General features: G+C 41.6%; 1 protein-coding gene across 4 annotated transcripts in view; it reads left to right on the top strand.

The window, feature by feature from the left end:
* The window catches only part of KLF12 (KLF transcription factor 12), a 419,409-nt gene extending 401,683 nt beyond the window's left edge, over positions 1–17,726 (top strand). For all 4 annotated transcript variants that reach the window (XM_074988826.1, XM_074988807.1, XM_074988814.1 and 1 more), the window contains one exon: positions 8,389–17,726. In XM_074988826.1, coding sequence (XP_074844927.1) covers positions 8,389–8,570 — 182 coding nt within the window. In that variant the 3' untranslated portion in view covers positions 8,571–17,726. The remainder of the gene's footprint in view (positions 1–8,388) is intronic.
* The last annotated feature ends 2,960 nt before the right edge of the window (positions 17,727–20,686 follow it).

Genomic DNA, 20,686 nt, shown 5'->3' with positions numbered 1-20,686 from the left:
ACTTGTATACTATTGAGGGTGGGTGTTTTCTACTAGAAGTATTCTTTTCTATTGTAATTATGCTTTTTAAACTTTGGCCATTTGTTTTCAAAAGAATCATGGCATGATTTAAATCAAATCATTTGGAAGATGTATATTTTTTAAAAATAAAATAATTACAGTTACCCATTAATGCAGCAGTACCGCTCACATCAGCAAAGTTATGCACGTACATCTTTGTAAGTCTGGGATCCATGTTTGTCAGGATTTTTTGACCTTCTATAACTAGTCTCTTAGGTCCTTATTCTGGTTTTACATAGGGAATGCTCCCACTGACAGCAGTGAAAATACTGCCTAAGTAAAAACTGCATGAAGATTTACAGAGATGACTCTAGATTCATAGACACTGATGTCCCTTCTTGCTAGGGGTGTTTGACCCCTCCCCTGGCCTTACTCCTGCTCCACACCAAGGAGGGGAGGGGAGGGTACGTGGGTATAAAAGGGCAGAATTTAGCCCCAGTTTTAAAAGACAATCAAAAATTCTTTTTTCTTTTAAAATTCTGTTCAAATTAGACTTGGTTTTCTATTGTTTTAATTGTCTTTTACTTTTGAAAACCAGAATTTTATCATTTACCGTTGCACAGATTCGTGACAGTTAGGCTACGTCTACACTAGCACACTACATCTAAGTAGCCTATTTTGACGTAAGAACATTGAAATAGGCTACTTCAACGCGTATCATGTACACGTCCTCCAGGGCTGGTGCCATCGATGTTCAACGTCGAGGTAGCGATGGGGAACGTCGAAAGGAGCCGCCCCGGAAGGAAATGCGGGAGCGTCCACACACACAAGTGCTCCCTGTCGAAATAAGGGGCCAGGAAAGCCCGCGGACTGGGTCACAGGCTGGACTAGCCCTTCCAGGGCAACAGCAAGTCGCTCTTTTAAAGGGCCCCTCCCAGACACACTCGGCCTGCACAGCACGAGGTCCGCAGAGTACTCTCCACACTCTCGCAGACCAAGTCACAGCAGATATGGACCCCCAGCAGCAGGAAGAGGAGGCCCTCCAGGTAGTCATCCAAGGGGCAAGCGCCCTGGTAGGTGGTGCCCGGGATGCCGCCCAGTGGTTCCTGCCAGAGGAGCCCTCCCTGGGGGCAGACGGGGATGCCCCTGACCACCGGGTTCCCCTCTTCCGCCCCCGCTGGCTGCTCCTCTGCCTGTGGAGCTACCCCAGCAACTCTGAGTGATGGGAGCAGCTGGTCATGCGGGAGTGGGACGACAACATGTGGCTGTGGAACTTGCACGTGCGCCGGCAGACCTTGCTGGAGCTCTGCCAGTGGCTCACCCTCGCACTGAGGCACCAGGACACCCGGATGCCGCGCGCCCTCCCTATTGAGAGGATGCTCGCACTAGCCATCTGGAAGCTGGTCACTCCAGACAGCTACCGCTCCGTGGGACAGCAGTTTGAAGTGGGAAAGGCCTCAGTCAGGGCTGTCGTCATGGAGGTAAGGAGGCCTGGGCACGCGCCCGTTGGGGGGCGGGGGGGCCATGAGTGGGGCTGGGGACGAAGGGGGCCAGGTGTGGGGCTGGGGAGGGAGAGGCACAGGGAGTGAGGGGCTGGGCGGGGGGGTACCTAGGGAGGTGCCCAGGAGGGTGGCTTGGGGGGAGGGCCCTGGGGCACCCTGCACACACACCCTCATGGGGGCCTGTTTTCCCTCCCCACAGGTGGTCCGTGTGCTCAATGTCATGCTGCTCCAGAGGGTCATCCGACTCGGGGACCTGGACACAGCTGTTGCCGGATTCACTGCCATGTGGTTCCCAAACTGCTTCGGGGCCCTGGACGGGACCCATGTCTCCATCTGCGCCCCAGACCACAGCGGAGGAAGATACATAAACCTCAGGGGGTACCACTCCGTGGTCCTACAGGCCATGGTGGACAGTCAGGGCTGCTTCCAGGATGTGTATGTGGGCTGGCCCAGCTGCACACATGATGCCCGTATTTTTAGGAACTCGGGCCTGTGCTTCCAGCTGGAGATCCCTCTGGGGGACACCACCGTGCCCCTCTGCCTCATGGCGGACGCGGCCTACCCCTCCAGCCCTGGCTCATGCACCCATACACCACGCACCTCAATGTCAGCCAGGAGCGGTTCAATGCCCACCTGAACCATGCCCGCCAGGTGGTGGAGAGGACCTTAGGCCGTCTGAAGAGCCGCTGGTGGTGCCTCCTTGCCCAACTGGACATCAGCCTCCAGAACATCCCCCAGGTTGTGAGCACATGCTGCACGCTCCACAACATTGTCAAGAGCAAGGAGGAGGCGTTCGTCCAGGGGTGGGCGGTTGATGCCGGCACAAGCTTCCCCCAGCTGGCTGTTGCACCCAGCCACCAGGCCCACTGTGAGGGGGTACGGGTCTACGAGGCCCTGTGGGCCCACTTTGATCGGGGAGACCCCTGAGCACCTCCCTGGCCTTCCCCGGAAGACCCCCACACACACAGCCCGCACTGCCCGCACACCGCCCCCAACACCCACGCGCCACCCCCCCAACAAGCACACTCCTACAGTTATTTGGAAAATAAAACCTTTTTTTTTTTGAACTGCTAACTTTGTTTTGTGCATAACAGAAACTGCAACCAATATACAAAGGGGGACAACTATATACATGGGGGCCTGGCGGACGGCTCGGCCGTTCGCCGATCAGTCTGGGGTGGGGGTAGAGGGGCGCGACCCCTGGCTGGTATGGGGGGTATGGGTATGGAGGGGAGTTCTTGGGGGGCTGGCTCTATGCCATGGCTTGTGAGTGGATGGGTCGGGTCTGTAGAGGGCATGCAGAGCTAGCACATGCATGTGCTGCTGCCTGCACACTCTCGGCTTCCTGCCACAGGAAATCCGGGTCCTTGGTGCTTTAAAGCCTGCTGCGCGGGGACCATAAAGCCCCCCAGGGGCTGGACAGAGTGTCTCAACCCATCAGCTGATGGCCACCATGGGGGACCCTGCTATTTCGAAGTAGCGGTACACGGATCGTCTACACACACCCTACTTTGACGTTCAACGTCGAAGTAGGGCACTATTTCCATCTTCGGATGGGAATAGCGATTTCAACGTCTTGCTGCCTAGTGTCGATTTCAACGTCCAAATAGCACACGGCGCGTGTGGACGCGACGGGGGTATTTCGACGTTGTGCTGGCTACTTCGAAGTGGCTGGCTAGTGTAGATGCACCCTTACTGGTGGAAAAGACCTTCTAGATTATGCAGCCTGTCTAGCTGCCAGTGTATATTATTCCATAATGCATATTATCTAGGACATATAGTCTAATTTTTAAAATGTACAGAGTTATCATCAGGCTCTGAACTTATGAATATTGTTGTAAGAAGGGTTTACAGAAGGATGATGAAAAGGATGAGAAGCATGAAAAGATTTCCATGCCACAAGAGATTGAAAAAATTGGGATGGTTTAGTATAGAGAGGATGCAAATAAGACAGGACATGACACCAGTGTGTAAAACAATGACTAGGATAGAAAAATTCATCCAGATACACTGGCTTATTCTTTCTTGTGAGAACAAAGCAACTCCAACGACACTGAAAGGCAACATGTTTAAAATTGAAAATTGGTATTTTTTCCCATAAAGGAATTACTTTGGAACTCACTGCCGTTGGTTATTATTTGATTACAAAAGCGCAGTAAGTTGACATATTGGGGCTGTCAAGTTGTTAAAAAAATTAAACCCAATCACAATTTAAACGTCTGTTAAACAATTATAAGATACTTACCATTTATTTAAACATTTTTGTTATGGTGAAAGACAGGGTGCTCTTTCCATTGTATTTGATCTTGTGGAAGTGATCAGATTAGATGGGAGGGGACTGATTGTTTAGGGATTCTGGGGGCAGGGAAACAGCTGAGGACAGAATATATGTTGTGAAGGGTAGAAGTTAGATTTTGCCTAATTGATTGAGCATTGTGACCCTTATTCAACAAAATGACTGGCTTAACATGAAACCAGTGGACCATCAAGGTAAGTATGTTCTGAAGTGCTTTGCCCTTGGTGGGGAGAGGTAAATAATGTAATAATTGTAATTAAGGCACTTGGGAGGATAGCGTCTGGACAAGGGATGTTTTGGGGAAATGTTAAAATATTTGTGCTATTAACAGAAGGTAGAAATGACTAGTTCTAGTTTGGTTTTCAGTCATACCTGTGACTTATTAAACAAAATTAACCTTCCCAAACAATAGCAGGATTATTACGGACAAGAAAATCTACATTACTGACGAGTGCCTTCTCCTTCCACATGGTCCTTTTTCAGTCCTGCCTAATCCATTTAAACTACGTGTTGCACAATGGTAGTCGTATGGCAGAGCTCCACCAGCCACTTCTCTCATTCTCAGAGTGCACTCTCATTGAGATGCCTTACCTTTGCTCAAATTTTCTTACTCATCAGATTTAAGCACAACAATCTGGAAGCCCTAAATTGGCGTGGGAGATTACAGGCCTGGTCATGCCAGCTGAAACGGGAAAAATTTTGCATCTCATTGCTTTTTTTTATTTTTTTAAACTCCATGGATTCACAGGGTTGCATCAACATACCCTCTGAGTCTCAGGTTTCCTCCTCCTTTTTTCTTCTACTCCTTCCCACAGAAAGTCAAAGAGGAATGGGGTGATTCCAGGCTCCTTTCCGGTACCAGTTTTTCACAGTCTGAGCAGACAGAATTAAATGGGATGGGAGGCTGGCGGCTGCACCTGGAGTATTCCAGCTTAATGCCACAGAACTGTCTCCTTCCATATCATTCACATATTTCTTACCGGTCAGGTTGTCACCTTAGGTAATGGCCCAGTGTGTGGTTTGCTAATTATCTCTGTTATGGCTCATTCCTTCTTGAGGGCAAAAACCCGTCTCCCAGGCCTTCTTCCTTTTTTCCACCTCAGTGACCATTGGGCCTTTTTACGAGTGGGAGGTTATGGGGCAGGGAGGGCTGTGTTGGGAGGAAGGTCTTAACAGGCTTACAGAGCTTCAGGTTTCATGGACGTGATTCAACTAAGCACCCACATTGTAACTTAATGCACTGCACTTTGTCTAATTATCTCCCCCTCCTCCTTGGAAGCATCTATCACCATAGGAACCCAAAAGTTCTGTTACATAGAATCGTAGGGTTAGAAGTGACCTCAGGAGGTCATCAGCTCCAACCCCCTGCTCAAAGCAGGACCAATCTCAACGAAATCAGCCCAGCCAGGGCTTTGTCAAGGCGGGACTTAAAAACTTCTAGGGATGGACTTTCTACCATCTCGCTGGGTAACGCACTCCAGTGCTTCACCACCCTCCTGGTGAAATAGTTTTTCCTAAATGCAACCTACACCTCCCCCACTGCAACTTGAAGTCAGTCAGAATAAAAAGAGATTTACAATGTGTTGACAACGGGGAACGGTGAAGGCATAGTGTTGGAGTGACAAATGCTGTGGTTAGAAATCATCCATATAACACGAGGATACCATTAGTGTAGATCGGCCAAGTCAGATGGAACAGTGGACATACATATTGCATTCCATACCAAGTGTGTGGGGCAAGGATATGTTAGGGCATTGTGTGGCAAAGCTGAGTTCATTTTGTATCACTTTGGCTACGTCTACACGTGCACCCAACTTCGAAATAGCTTATTTCGATGTTGCGACATCGAAATAGGCTATTTCGATGAATAACGTCTACACGTCCTCCAGGGCCGGCAACGTCGATGTTCAACTTCGACGTTGCTCAGCCCAACATCGAAATAGGCACAGCGAGGGAACGTCTACACGGCAAAGTAGCACACATCGAAATAAGGGAGCCAGGCACAGCTGCAGACAGGGTCACGGGGCGGACTCAACAGCAAGTCGCTCCCTTAAAGGGCCCCTCCCACACACACTTTCATTAAACAGTGCAAGATACACAGAGCCAACAACTAGTTGCAGACCCTGTATATGCAGCACGGACCCCCAGCTGCAGCAGCAGCAGCCAGAAGCCCTGGGCTAAGGGCTGCTGCCCACGGTGACCACAGAGCCCCGCAAGGGCTGGAGAGAGAGTATCTCTCAACCCCCCAGCTGATGGCCGCCATGGAGGACCCCGCTATTTCGATGTTGCGGGACGCAGATCGTCTACACGTCCCTACTTCGATGTTGAACGTCGAAGTAGGGCGCTATTCCCATCCGCTCATGGGGTTAGCGACTTCGACGTCTCGCCGCCTAACGTCGATTTCAACTTCGAAATAGCGCCCAACACGTGTAGACGTGACGGGCGCTATTTCGAAGTTACTGCCGCTACTTCGAAGTAGCGTGCATGTGTAGACGCAGCCTTTGTCACCAGCAAGAACACGGAGCCAGCAATCGGCATTTAGCTTATGTTTCTGCGGCTCATGTCTGCTGCAGAATTTCCAGAGCCAGATGTGATGGCTATGCAGAGGACAATAAATACTACGCAGTATTTCGCATGCAATGCAGGATCACAGAATTAGATTGACAAAATTCCTGACCTCACTGTGGCTTCCAGCTATGTAGTGTAATCAAGTCAAAACCCTGAATACTGGATTGTCTTTGAACTAATTGCTTCACTTCACTATCAGACACCGTTAGTGCAAATTGTAGTGAATTAATTGGTGGATAGGTGTAGTGGTTTATCTTACATGATGTGCTGTAGATAAAACTTCTTTTAGCTCAAATGTGGCTACAGCATGTATGGCGTACACGTGCAGCATGTGAGTTCTTTATAAAGTTACATGCTGCCATTTCATGTGGACATTTCAGTCTTACACTAAAATGTGGCAACTATTTTCTAAACTGGGAAATGAGTGAGATTTTTCCTTTGAAGTTATAATGTGTTCAACAAGTGTGTGTTGACTTTTGGAGAGACACCTGTAGGGAGGTGTTTTAGGGGGGCCAAGGCAAACGTTCTCTTGCTGGTTTATGTAACAGAAGTAGTATTTTGCTACTCATTTTGCTCAGGCTTCCAGGGAGCCTAAATATGAACCAGAACAAGAGTATAAATAAGCTGGGATGGATGGTTTCTAATAAAGAAATCATTGAGAAATAGAAGGGAAAAAGCATCCCCCTAACACTGCTTGTGGCTGGCTGATTTAGGAACTGCAACCACAATATACTTGACAAGTTTCAAAATGCAATTCAGTTTGCCAGTGGAGTTTCTTAAAGCACGCATTTATGTGAACAGAGCTGGTTTTCTTATTAATTTTGAGGCACATTAGACTGCTGAAGACCCAAGAGCAGTTAATGTCACCACAGAGTGCTGGGGTTGTGAAGAAATTGTGTAAATATGTGGCCTGTCAGAGGGACAGAAATGAGTTTGCATGACAAAATTATTTTTTTGTAAATGAACAAAATACAGATTATGGAGTTATTCTGCTAATGTTGTATTGACTGGTATAGAACCTACATTGTGTAGTGCAGTTTACTTTTCCAAACCTTTCCAAAGTGGCCTAACACTGCTCCCACTGAAGTAAAGAAGTTCTGCTGATGGCTTTGATGGGGGAAGTGTCAGACTGCTTTTTTGCAAATCCCACTCTCTTAGCGTGAATTTCAGCGAACATGGTGAAGCACAAGGAGAGAGCCTCACTGGTGGATATTTTTTTTTCTACTGAAGAAAAGTATTTTATTTGCATAGATTATATAAATGAGATGAGAAACGTCTGGTATGTTGGCCACAAGTGGTTCATCTGGGTTAGCTGCTGGCTGGCCACCAGTCATTCTTTCCCCCTGCACATCCACAGGCGCAGAGCCCTAACACTTTCAGTGGGTGTGGTTTGTTGTTTCTAGCCAATGAGAGATACAGGCAGTGGTGTGGGCTGGGCTACCTCTTCCCACAAACCCCGTTGGCTGAGAATGGCAAACCACAGTCACTGCAATCCGCGAGCAACTGTGCCTGCAGACACTCAACGAAACAAGCCATCTCACAACCTACCAGCAACTAACCCTGACGAGCAGTGTACCAGAGTTTCTTTGCCTCTGCTTTATAATTTTCTCCTAAATATCCTGTTGTGTTGTTTATAAAATCGATGAAGGCTTCATAACTCTTCCCTTTAGCACTCTGCCTTCAAACGGAAACAGACATTTTGAGAACAGGTGTGGACTGAGGAAGTGCAAGCTAACACGATTGCAGTCATGATGGCTGTGTTTGCACAGTGCTGTCTCCTCAGATTGCTCGTGCCCTGATCCAGTTGATTCTCTTAGTCACATGAATCCTGTAGCACTGAAGAAATCTGGACCAAAAATAATTTCCTGTGTTCCACAGATTCCGAAAGTACAAATTTTGATTTTTTTTTCCCTTAAACTGCCCAGAGGCAGTGGGAGTGGGATGCAGCAGGAGGGCTTGGAATGACTATGATCAACTGAATAGAAAGTAACTACCTGTTTCTTTGTCTCTTTTCTGTTCTAGGAGAGAAACCATACAAATGTACCTGGGAGGGGTGCACCTGGAAGTTTGCTCGCTCAGATGAACTGACAAGGCACTATCGCAAGCACACAGGAGTGAAGCCATTCAAGTGTGCAGACTGTGACCGCAGCTTTTCCCGTTCAGATCACTTGGCACTGCACCGTCGCAGACATATGCTGGTGTGAGAAGTGCTACTTGTCAAGCAGAGTGTAAGAGCTGGGCCTCTTAACTACATGCATTCAGCAGGGCTGAATCCCCTTCTACAGTGTTAACACAAAGGACGTTCCACGATGTCCATAAGAAAAAAGCTGGAAAAGAAGTGCCACTCTTCTCCTTTCCATCTGAAGTTAGGGTCCCCAGCATGGCACCCTCCCCCACAAAATGTCGTCATGTTCCCCAGAGCGATTGCAACCTAAATGTTACAAAAATGGGCATTATTTTCCATACTGTGTCCTTGAAGAACATTTGCGGCCTGTACATTTTCTCAGCTTTTGGACATTTTGTTCTTGAGCATTATTGCTATTTTGAAGATCAGATGATACAAACAAATGACAGAAATAACACCTCTAGACCTTTACTATTCCATCGTCTCCCCCCCCTCCCTACACACGCACCTTTTTGTCTTTTGAGTACCATCTAATCAGTATAGAAAATATATCTGATCTGTGCTACAAACCAGCTGCATGAAAGTCAGTGAGGAGATTTTACTGAAGAGATTTCCACTCTCTGAAGTATAGGAGCACCTAAGCAGACATTTGCAATAATGATGGTGACATTCTACTATTTTACCACGGTTTGTCATTACACCCTGGAAGACACCAAACATGTAACTTTTTTTTTTAAGTCATTGTCTGTTAAACAAAATGGGGTTTCAGCAGCATTTCAGCTGAAGTACAGTGTAACCATCTATGCTCTGTGGTGGATTTGTTTACAACAGCATGTGTGGAACAGCCCCATCTGTAAGCTTCTGCCCTGTTTTCAAAGTGTAATTATTTGGTATCCTCCCCTACTACATCCATATATTTGATTATAAGGAAACCATGAATGAAACCTTGTATCTGCTCACACCAAGATTAGTGGCCTGGCCATCATAAAACAGACTTGAATGTTCAACGACTAGTGAGGAAAAGCAGAAAAGAAAAAGCTATGTATCTAACAGGCAAAAGCAAAAATGAATGAGATGGCTTTCAAGACAAAAAGTGAGGACTTGCAACACCCCATCTTTTTGCCAACTAAGGTGGCTGTAAAGAAATAGCACATTGGATTTCTCATGTTATGCTTACCTCTTGAGCTATTCTTTCTGATGTTTGTTGGCCTCCTAGGTACTACAGGTAGATGTTTTTATTCCCATAAAAGGTGATAGTTATTTTGTGGCTGGAAAGGTGAGATAGGTGAAGGGATAGGCAAATGCCTAATGCTAATGGGCTAATAGCATAGAAGAGAAGTTCTCTGAAGGAGATGATCCAAAGTGTGTTCGTTTCCTCACTTGCAAGTACAGGATAAGGAGACATTAGTCAGCCCTGCAGTGTGCTAAACGATAGTCCTTCACATGGGATCCAGAGGTTGCTGCTCCAGGCATCTTCAGCCCAAACGTCCTTAATTTACTTTAAAGCAAATTGTTTATCATTCCCATGCAGCCCTATAATTGTCAGCCAATTTCTGTTAATTAGATGGTATGGTAAAGAGGAGCTCTTAGTCTGCAATTGTTTTTAAAACAGAGCAGGATTTTTTTTCTTCTTCAAGAGGATCTAATTTTCAGCTCAAAGTGATGAAGAGGCTTGGTGAGATGTTGTGTTTGTTGGCATGTTTAGAGATAAAAAGTAAACACATGACATCTTCTGCAAGGCATTTAATTATACACACTTGGTTCCAGGAACTGCACAAATTAAATTCATGATGCCACTTGATGCCATGATGATTGACCTGACTGAATTAACTTCAGATCTGTGAAATAATAATAATGTTACAAGGGTTCTTAAATCAAAAACATCCGTAAGAAAAAAAATCAGCCAACAGCCAAGGAAGACATAACTAAACACTAAAACAGTTGCAAATAATTGAAGAATAACATTAAAAGGACACTACTGTATAAAGATTGGCAACCCACAGGTTGATCATCCATAAATAGGTAAACGTTCTCCTGATACTGAACAAATAATCATCTCTCCCAAATAAGGTGGGCAAGTCTGTGCAGCTTCTGTTCTCTAGCAAAAAGAGCAGCACCAATAAAAGCTTTGTTGTCACTGTATGAGCTTGCCTCTTCCACTGCTCATTTCCTGTCCTCTTCTCATGATCAGGTAGGTCATCCAAATCCACAAGAAACAACATTTCAATATGTAGCCTTCTTGTAACCAGCACTGGAAACACCAGGATTGAGAGTCAAAAGGACAGTGTAACAAGCTGTGACTGAAACAAAATCCAGAGCACGCTATAGGTGGATGGCTCATGCCTTGGGGTCTCCTGATTATACAACCGAAATTTCAGTAACTGTGTTGCATCCTTCATATAAAAGCTTACTTGCTTAGTGTACGTGAAATGTCATTAGCATTGTCTATAGGTTAATCTGGGACCCATCTGTCTAACTTCAGTGTGCTTTGAAATGTACTGGTGCTTCTAACATCTTAGAAAAAGATTTCAAGCACAAGTCAATGTATGACATTTCTTTTAATGAACAATCAGCAATTACTGAAGTAGCAGTTATTAAACATAAGGAACCAGAATTTATTTTGAGCTGATATTTACTAGCAGACAAACAAACAAAAAATCCCTCGTGCAAATAGTGTGGTATCTCCCTTTGTTTTGTTTTTCAAGTCATTCATATTTAGAAAATAAAATTTATTGGTCAGAAGGAGATAGATAGGTCAGTCTTGGTAGTTTTCAGAAATGGCAGTTAAGGGATGTCATAATTTCTCTCATCTGATTACATATTAAAAACAAGGCAGCAGATAACATAAGGGGTCTGGTTGTACTCTAGGTTAGTCCAGTGTGAAATGAGTAAAACCATTAAAATCAGTGGTGTTACACCAGCGTAGAGCTAGGGTAAGAGAAATCGGAAGCCAGCTCAAAGGCAAAAGGATCAAATATGGGAGGCTTCAGACAATCCCTTCTGACACATTCCCCAGTGAGGAAGACTAAGATGTAATAACCATGTGTGAAAGAGTTTTCATATTACAATTCAGTCTAGACAGTCTCTCCAGTCAGCTATAGTCTGCCTTTGGGTTTGTAGGCATCCATTAAAATTAATGCGAAGCTTCACATGCGTATTTGAGCACGTTCAGTGAGACCATTTCTAATGCCTGTGTTCTTGGTCTGAAATGAATTAAGAAAAGTTATCTTTTAAGAAAGAAAGCTGGCAACCCACAATGTTCAGATGCCAATCTGAACTTCCTCTGACTCTAAGAGTGTTCTTAGACCAAGAGCTTTCGTTCAGAGCTACCTCCAGTCTTTTGCAATCATGCAAAGTCTGATAGTCCCTATTTTAATTTCCTTTAAAATGCCAAACTCTGTTGCAGATTTACAACATGAATGGCTTACAACATAAATAGCATGCAGAATTATGTGCTGTCATCTTTACACAACACATTAGATCTGTTCATATGCAACTGAAAAGAAACAAATATGAAACATCCCACTGTTGCAATAAGAGCAAATTGTTATCCCCCTCTACGTGAATAAATAGTAGACAAATAATACACTGAATGACTTATCGCTTGTATGCGCATCTGTGCTACAAAATGCTACACTCCAAGTGATTTTCAACTGCAGCTTTAGGTTGGGACTGTAAAGCCCAGTCACCAAGAGCATCTGAAAAATATATTGTACAAGTCTTCTCCTTGATACAGGATTTTTTAAACTTTAAGTTTTCATTACTTTTTTTTAAAACACCCATACTATCCAGCACTTTGATGTCAGCTCATTGCAGTGGCAATTTATACAGGATGTGAAGATGCAGTATTCCTTATTCTCCACTTTCTTATACTGACCATCATTAAAAATAAAATAGATTTAAACTAACATGTCTGTGAAATTGTTAGCTGAAATAACGTATAAGGAAATTAAGAGTGGTAAAAATGCCATCAGTAATAGCGATATTTGGGGTAGATTCAATATGCAAAGAAATAAACAGCTGGGCAACACCCCAGAAATGATACTGGAATAATACCAACCACAGGTCTCATTTTCCATTAACCAAATAGAAAAAGTACTCCTGGTTGACACTGATAAATGTATCTTTTGGTAATAAACATTCTTTAATGGAAAAATTCCCTTTTCTGCTTTATAGAGGGTGGATGTCTCAAAATGGAAATGAGTCTGCATCCATTAAAATCTTTTTTAAGAGATTAATGCAGTAAAATGCATCTTTTACACCACACAAAAATCTGGACCATTCAGCATGTCCTTCTTGTCCCAATATATGCACACATCCACACTTACATACAAACACCCACATGTTCACATACTTCAGCACATGTGTAATCAGAAATAAAGATTTAACCATGATTTCAAAACCAGATGAAGAATTGGAAATTTTTAGTACTGTAAAACAAAATACCTTCACCTTATTAAGAAACCAGCTTGTATTATGCCTTTGCTTGTGTTTTATAACTGAAGATGTACATAAAAAATTTCAAAACTGCTCTATTTTCACAGTTTCATTACAGAGTAACAGTAACAGTGCAATGTATGCTTACCAAGTCATGCCCATTGGTACTTTTGAATATGTTAAATCCTAATCTATTTCAGTAGCAATTCTGTTTTTACTATGAAACCTAACTATAAGGATACTGCATCTTTAAAAATAATAGAATGAAGGTATTTTACTGTACTTGTAACAGTTTAAATATTCTGTAATATATGTGATAGTCAAAAAGTATTTTCAAACTTACAATTTTACACAGGATGTAAATAGTTTAAATGCAGTATGTTTAAGAAAACTTTTAGTTTTCATCACAAAAAATAAAATGAAAACCTTTTCAAATATGCCTTGCAAAACTTACACACAGTTAAAGTATAGGAACTAAATTGTTCCACTTTGTCAGAGCATGTTCAGTCTGTGCAAAAATGAAGTGGTCATTTGTCTTGATTTATTGCCAGTGTGTTAGATGCAGTGAAGTCATTTTGAGTCCTTGAAAGCTGAATAAATCAAAACTCAAGATGCCTCAGTCTGACCAAGGTAAAAAACAAACAAAAAAAAACCAGGAGCAACTTCACTGGTGCTTTTTTTTCCCCTCCTAGTCATTAAAATGCACTAAAGATACAGTAGCAACAGGTTCTCATTTAATGTATTTGTTGTGTTTATCTTCCCCTTGCAAATACATTTTGAATGAAACATTGCTCAGCCAAAACAGGTGGTCAACTCCTTGCTGATTCCGAGGAATTTAATCGTCTAGGTACAGTTGCATTTCAAGAGGAAGTGCTATAAGATTGTGACATTTCTAGTGCACATATGCTTGTAACAAGGACAACCTAAAGTCCATTTACAAACATGAAACAGAAACTGAAAGTGCCTGTTCATGAATATTAGAACTGATGGGATGTTCTTATACTTTTACACAGCAATAACTAGGATCTTACTGTCATTAAAGCAAAAATAAAATTACTCGTAGACTACTATGATGCAATGCAAAAGCAAAGTGTCATTTGTTTCTTTCATTTATTAAGATGATGTGCTAAGTTTTTAGCTTTTTCTGTTATGCTTTTTTCAGAAGAAAATGGATTGTAATTTACAGGTGAATGAGACACACACGTGTTCTAAATTTTAGGTGGAGGTCATTGCCCACTACTCTCCGTCCCAATTTGTGTCTAATTTGCTTAAGAATCATCCAGGGTATTCCTCAGTGAAATAATCCAGAAAACAGCAATAAAAACAGTGTCACCTTGGCCACTATTTCTGGAAGAATAATGCAGTGCATTGTTTTTTTAATGGAAATTTCTTTGAAAATCCTCTCAGTTGACTTTGAATTCCTGAAACTTAGATTTCACACATTACTTCTCTCTCTTTTTTTGACTTCTCGTGTAATAACCTTTTATGAAAAGTTTAGAATTACCAGGGAACAAGCTGAAATGCTTCAGCCTCTGACACTCCCTTTTTTGTTTTTTGCGATAAGTGAATAGAAGCCTGGAGTTTATTTAAATAACATTTGCAGATACTTGTAAAATTATCTAAAGAGAGTTTTTTATATAGAAAGATCTTATTAATGAGCCATCATTTATAATTACATTAATAAACTAATTGCTTTTATTTTAAAAAAATGAGCAGTCATGACGTCCAGGCTTTTTTCATCTTGTCTCTCCTTTTACATACAGTTTTATACATTTCTGACAAGCAGTTGATTAATTCGTGTGCTAAGGGACTTTTAAAATGTCTCAGTGGTGTCATTTCTAAGGCTTTTTCATCTTCTGAAAATGAACCTACCGAAAATCAGAATTTAAACTGAAGAACATTGATTTCTATACTTAAACAGTACAGTGCAGAGCATATTTAAAAACAGCTTCTAGACTGATAACTGCAGTTTTGCACTTAACTAAATTTTGTGTATGCAAAAATCCCCGTGTGTGTGTGAGATTTGTATGATATAACATCTGGTTGACTTGCACAAACCCAGGTAGCATGCTGTGTGCACAAATATAGTTGTGCAGAGAAAAATGGCAGGTGTAAATGTAGAGAATGCATTTGACGATGTGGACCTATGTGCACAAAGACTCCTGCAGGCATTAGTGTGTGTCAGTTAAAAACATTTTATTACCACTAGCTCAGCAGCAAATTATTTATAATCATATTAGCTCACAGTGAATGCAACCACCTCAGGACACGTCTTTCTGACTTTAATGTCCAGACATTAAGATATAAAAGAACTCAGTGCGCACTGGGAGAGCATCTGACAATATATCAACAGCTAGCTGAAGGGCAAAAATGGCTCCTTATCTAATATATTGGTGATTTGGTTTAGTTTGTTTATTTTTCTACCTCTCTGTCTCTGTGTGTGTGTTTTTCTAATGAAACACTGCTAGAAGTAGGCTAGCAAAGAAATAGGCCAGCAAAGAAATCTTTGATTGGGTTACAGCACCAGTATGTGACCTTTGGGCATTCGTAAGAAAGACAATATAGTCTTCATTATGCAAAAATATGCAGTACTTTTTGCTTTATTTTGCAATACATATTCAGACATTTTTATCTGTGTTGATTGTCAGCATACCTCTGTAGAAGTTATGGTTTTCACTGATGCTGGACTATGAAAAAAAAATGTCATTGTAGAATATGATGGACACACTCTTCTTGACAGGCAGAAAGTCAGTGAAAATTTTGTCGATACACAGTTGAGCACATAGTGGTATGGATTATCTGAGCCACTGTTGTGTGAATTCATGAGCTTTCATATTTTCCAGAGTTTAGTTTGTCAAAAAACCCTGGCTTTAAAATTAATTTACAAATACATACAGTCTCATGTTAGCCTATAGCGTCACAAGAAAAAGCAAATGATTTTATTTATTAGGTAATAGGCTTTTGTGGGTAAGATTCGGCCAGAATCTGATGAAATGGGTCTTACCCATGAAATCTCATTACCTTATAAATAAAATTGTTTGTCTTCAAGGTGCTACAGGACTGCTGGTTTTCTTTTTACAGTGTTCAGCATGGCCACAGGCTGGAATGTGATGTGATTTTTATGAACTGTATTGAGACAAAGGCCTGAGCCAGGAAGTTTGGAACCAGATTTAGGTACCAACTATCTCAGTGTCCGTGCCCATCAGATTTGGGACTGAGTTTGAAAAAGAAACAGGCCTGACACACAGTCTTAGGTTTGGGTCTGAATTTGTCGAAAATTCAGACTAGGTTGTATCTTTGATTCTGATTCAAGCCCATTTTTAACTGACATGCATATTCTCCTAAAGACAACTTCCTTCTTTCCCAGTAGGTCTGTATGTGTAAATTACATCACTTCCTGTTTAGTGTAAGTTCTCCAATGGATAGTTACACAAAACATTCTTGTTACCTCTTCTCTGTTTCTGAAAAATTGTATCTTCCATTTGCAACCACAGAAGAACATGCACCCCACATAAACTGATTACACTTTGGGCATTTGCCACAAAGTCTTTAACATACCCTACCACTCCTCCCTCCACCACCCCACAGCCACACACACTCATTCACTCAGAGTGACTGAAGAGTTAAGAGACTACGTTCTATCTGTGAGGTCAAAAATAATATTGACGTGTTCTGTCAGCTGTGTTTGTGAAGAAACAAAAGCATAATAAAAATATGTTTCTTGACCAAACCAAATATGGATGGAGAAAATTCCACTATGATCTTAGATGTAACCTAAAGGCCAGAGTTGAATTTGGCCCCATATTTTTCTTTCAGTTAGGTAATTATTTTTGGAAGTGCCAGTGATAGTTCACTTTATCCTCTTGTGTAAAAATACAAAAACATCCCTTAATTTACAAAACTAGTGATTCATAATTAAAGCTTCACAGCAATGGAACCATATGTGCATCATCTAATTCTCTTTCGTACACCCTGATCTGAATGGGTCTGCAGTCTGCAACCTGACGTAGAGATGTGTGTCAATAGAAAGTCCCATACTGAAAAGAATTGCTAGCAAGCAAACACATTCATTCTTTAAATCTTTCTTTTGCTTTCGTTTCAAAGGGTTTTAACTGCAAAGTGTTTCTTTAAAAAATCATCTGAAGATCTAATTTCCCAATTGTTTCCTCTGCATTTATATACTATGTAGTGTTTAGGCAACACCTATGTTATAAGTTTATTAATATTATGTAAGTGTTGTTCTTGTATTTATGTATAGTGTATGTACTGTAAATATATTCAGAGCTTTTTTTCCTCTTACCGTAAAATGGTGATTTTTGCCCTATGATAATGTAAAGGGAGTCCCCTTATGAAATTCTGTCAGAGGATGACTATTCCAGTCTATTCTCAAAGATTTAAATGAAGAAGTGTTATTGTTTTTAATGGTGTCTCAGACATATTCTATTGGTGCATTGCTTTTCTGTATTCAACTTTCCTATGAATTGAGCTGTGAACTGAAATAGAATTTAAACCTTTAAATGTATGCATTTGTATAATTATCTGAATGGAGGCATGAAGGTTAAATAAAGCATTTTGTATAAACAAAACCCCTAATTATTACTGTGGATGACTCAGATCTCCTGGAATACAGTTAATAATTTTTTTTAAATTAAACCTTTGTTACAAAAACCTTTTCTGTACACATATAGTGATTTTTAAAAGAATTGTTTAAAATGGATTTTATTTGCTTCTCTAAAACATACAATACAAAGTACAGATTTTTACATCTATGTATCATGCTGGGACAAATGAGAGTAGCACTCAGTGATGGGAAAGTCCTTGGATAATAAAAATAATTTGCTTAAATGTGAATACTTAAGGCCAGATTTTCTGCACATTTACAGTAATGCACCGAAAACCAGTTGAATACTTTTATTTGAAAGGGTTAGTGGAGTTCCTTCTCTCTGCGTAATGGGTTACCGCTACTGCATGGTATCTGGATCCCTACTAAATATTTAAAAATGCAGATCTCTCTTTCTCTCTTCCCCACTCCCAGCCTATAGGGGAAATAGCTTAATTAATCATTTATTTAAATAAGGATGGGTGGGTGTGGCAGGTGTCTGTGAATGGATGGATTATGTGTGGGTGGGGGAGTGTGCACATGTGAGAGAGAGGGAGAATCAGTTATTGACGGAAGGCTGTGGTAAGTCAAAAATTACTTTTAATCGTTAGAATTCTGTGAGTTACATCATCATCCCACAGTCCAGGGCTAGGTGGTGTGAAAGTTCTGTCTCCTGGCTCAGGAGCCTTTCTCTAGTGTTTGACTTTCCCATGGTTCCAGTGGAACATTGGGAGATTGTGATCACAAGGGACAGGAAAGTTCTAAGACAATTTGGGTCAGGCTCAAGGAGGGTTGCGACTACAGGACAGAGACTTCAACTGAGTTCTGTATTTGTTGAAATTCATTTCTGAATATGAATGACTCCCATTCCTTCACATTTCTATTTGTTCACTTTCAATGGAGTTAATTATTTTTCTAATTGAAACCAGAGCTCTAAATGATTAAGGCATAGAAACAAATACACAATGTGCTTTAGATTTGGGGACCTCTGGGCTTTATCAAAAAATGTGCATAAACCAAAGCCATACCCAGGAAAACATAATTACAGTCTCTTAAGCCACTGATGGATTTAAAACCATGTAGTCCTGTGGTTCCCCCTGCTCAAAGTTATTGCTGTTGTTTCCCACACAATATGTTGTTTGTTCCCTTTCAGTGCTCTGTCTGGATTTAATATCTTTGTCTCCCAACAGTGCTATAAGTATAAAATACATCACTTCCTGTTTAGTCTGTTCTCCAATGAACGCCTACACAATATACTCTCTTGACCTATTGTCTGATTTTAAAGTTTTCTTCCATTTGCATGAACAATAGTCTAATTGTCATCTACTTTTTTCTCGCTTGTGTTTTTAGCTTACTATGTAATTTGGAAGTACTGAGTTTGTTTGTAATGATTAGTTTATTAGTGCAAAGTGATTTTCCATCAATGTGAGCAGTAACAGGCACTAAAAGCCACCTTCATTTTTGAACCTATAAACATGGAATCATATAAATGTGAACCGTTTGTTATCTGACAATAGATTAGACTGACAGCTTCCTTTATTCTTGTGATTCATTACAAATGACAAATAGAGGTCTGTTCACTACTTATTTGTGGATGTGTGGTGTGGCTCCACAATGCAAGATAGGATAGATACGAAAAAACTAAGCAAGTGTTCTTGCTCTCCCAAAGTGTGGTTGCTGAGGAGGAAGTGGTGGTGGACTGGGAATTAATGGAGCAGTGTTACTGCATCTACCTTTATGTATATCTACCAGCCTTAGCTCCCAACAAAGGCAGGAGGTTGGAGCTAGAGTGTACTGCTACTTGATGGGTAGGATTCTTTCCCCAGCTCCTGTGAAATTCCCACTGTATTGAACTACATCGGCTGTGCACTTGAAAATAATTTTCCCTTGCTGGCAGCCTGCAGAACACCTTTGTCAGGTATTATACCTGTGTTATATATGAAGAAATAAAGGCAACAGCTGTTTTGAGTAGTTGTAACTTCACACAGATTGAAACCAGTGAGGCTGGAAATGAAACATAAAATTTCTGGGCCTCCATTCTTCTGCTTAAGCCATTAGTCAGCACTGCCTCCATCACTTACAGCTTTTGCTATTCAACACTTAACCATCCATGTATGTTCCTGTTAAATGCTTTCCCTGGGAGACCTTGAGGGCCCTGAATTGCATCAGTAGTCCCTTGCTCTTGAGACACACTAACGAAGACATGTATTGTCTCACATATCTGTCTTAGCATGGATACACAGCCCACAATAATCACGGCTGCCACCTACAAAGCAATGAATAACTAGATTTAGCTAATAAGGTCAAATACATCAGTAGTTTGGATTCTTTGTGTTTTGTTTCTAAATTTTGCACAGCTCTGTTTTGCACAGCCAATTTCGCAGCTGTGCCCTGCCCTCCTTAGTTACCTTTCTGGGTCACGAGGGAGATTGGTCTATAAAATTCCCTTGTAAAAACATTTTGGATAACTACCTTTTTCTGGGAGATGTTTTATTGTGTTTGTTTCTATGTCTGTACAAAATGTTAACACACAGAAACTAACAATAAAGTTCAGAAATGGATGCAAATGCAAATAGTGAAACCAAGGTATTTGCAAAGCCCTATAAATCTTTGCTAAACATAGGTTTCACATGTGATCTTTGTATCCAGGTATGTCTCAAGGTTATCTACCTTTATGAAACTCACTGGAGGTTTTTATGATTTGTCATCCACTCCACTTCTTATCAGTTAAAGGCATTTCCTCTTGTAACATTTATTGTCATCTGCACTGTCTTCCATGAATGCCAAGTAGGTATGGGATTCTGCTGCACTTAATGTAAGGATTTTGTTACGTTTCCATCCAGCCCTTGGTCAACCCATTCATAAATGTGTCTTGTTCCATTTAATGTATGTATGCCGCAGCTGACAAGTGGCCTTCGCCGCTGGTTGACATACTGCATATATGTGGTGTTTTCTGAAATACTTTGACAGATAAGAGATTTGCTTCTCCAGAGAAGGGTGTTCTTTCTCCACCTGGCAACCCATGTTACTAGGAGACAAGGTTTTGGTGAAGTCAACACTAAAAGTTTCTGTAGAAATACTCAGCTTCCCTAAAAGGGACATTGATGAACCTATGTTTATATGTTCTATGGCAAATCAATTCATTAGAGCTATGTCTA

Source organism: Carettochelys insculpta, chromosome 1, assembly GCF_033958435.1.
Source record: "Carettochelys insculpta isolate YL-2023 chromosome 1, ASM3395843v1, whole genome shotgun sequence".
NCBI classification, from domain to species: domain Eukaryota; kingdom Metazoa; phylum Chordata; order Testudines; family Carettochelyidae; genus Carettochelys; species Carettochelys insculpta.
This window is presented reverse-complemented; position numbering and strand designations above follow the sequence as displayed.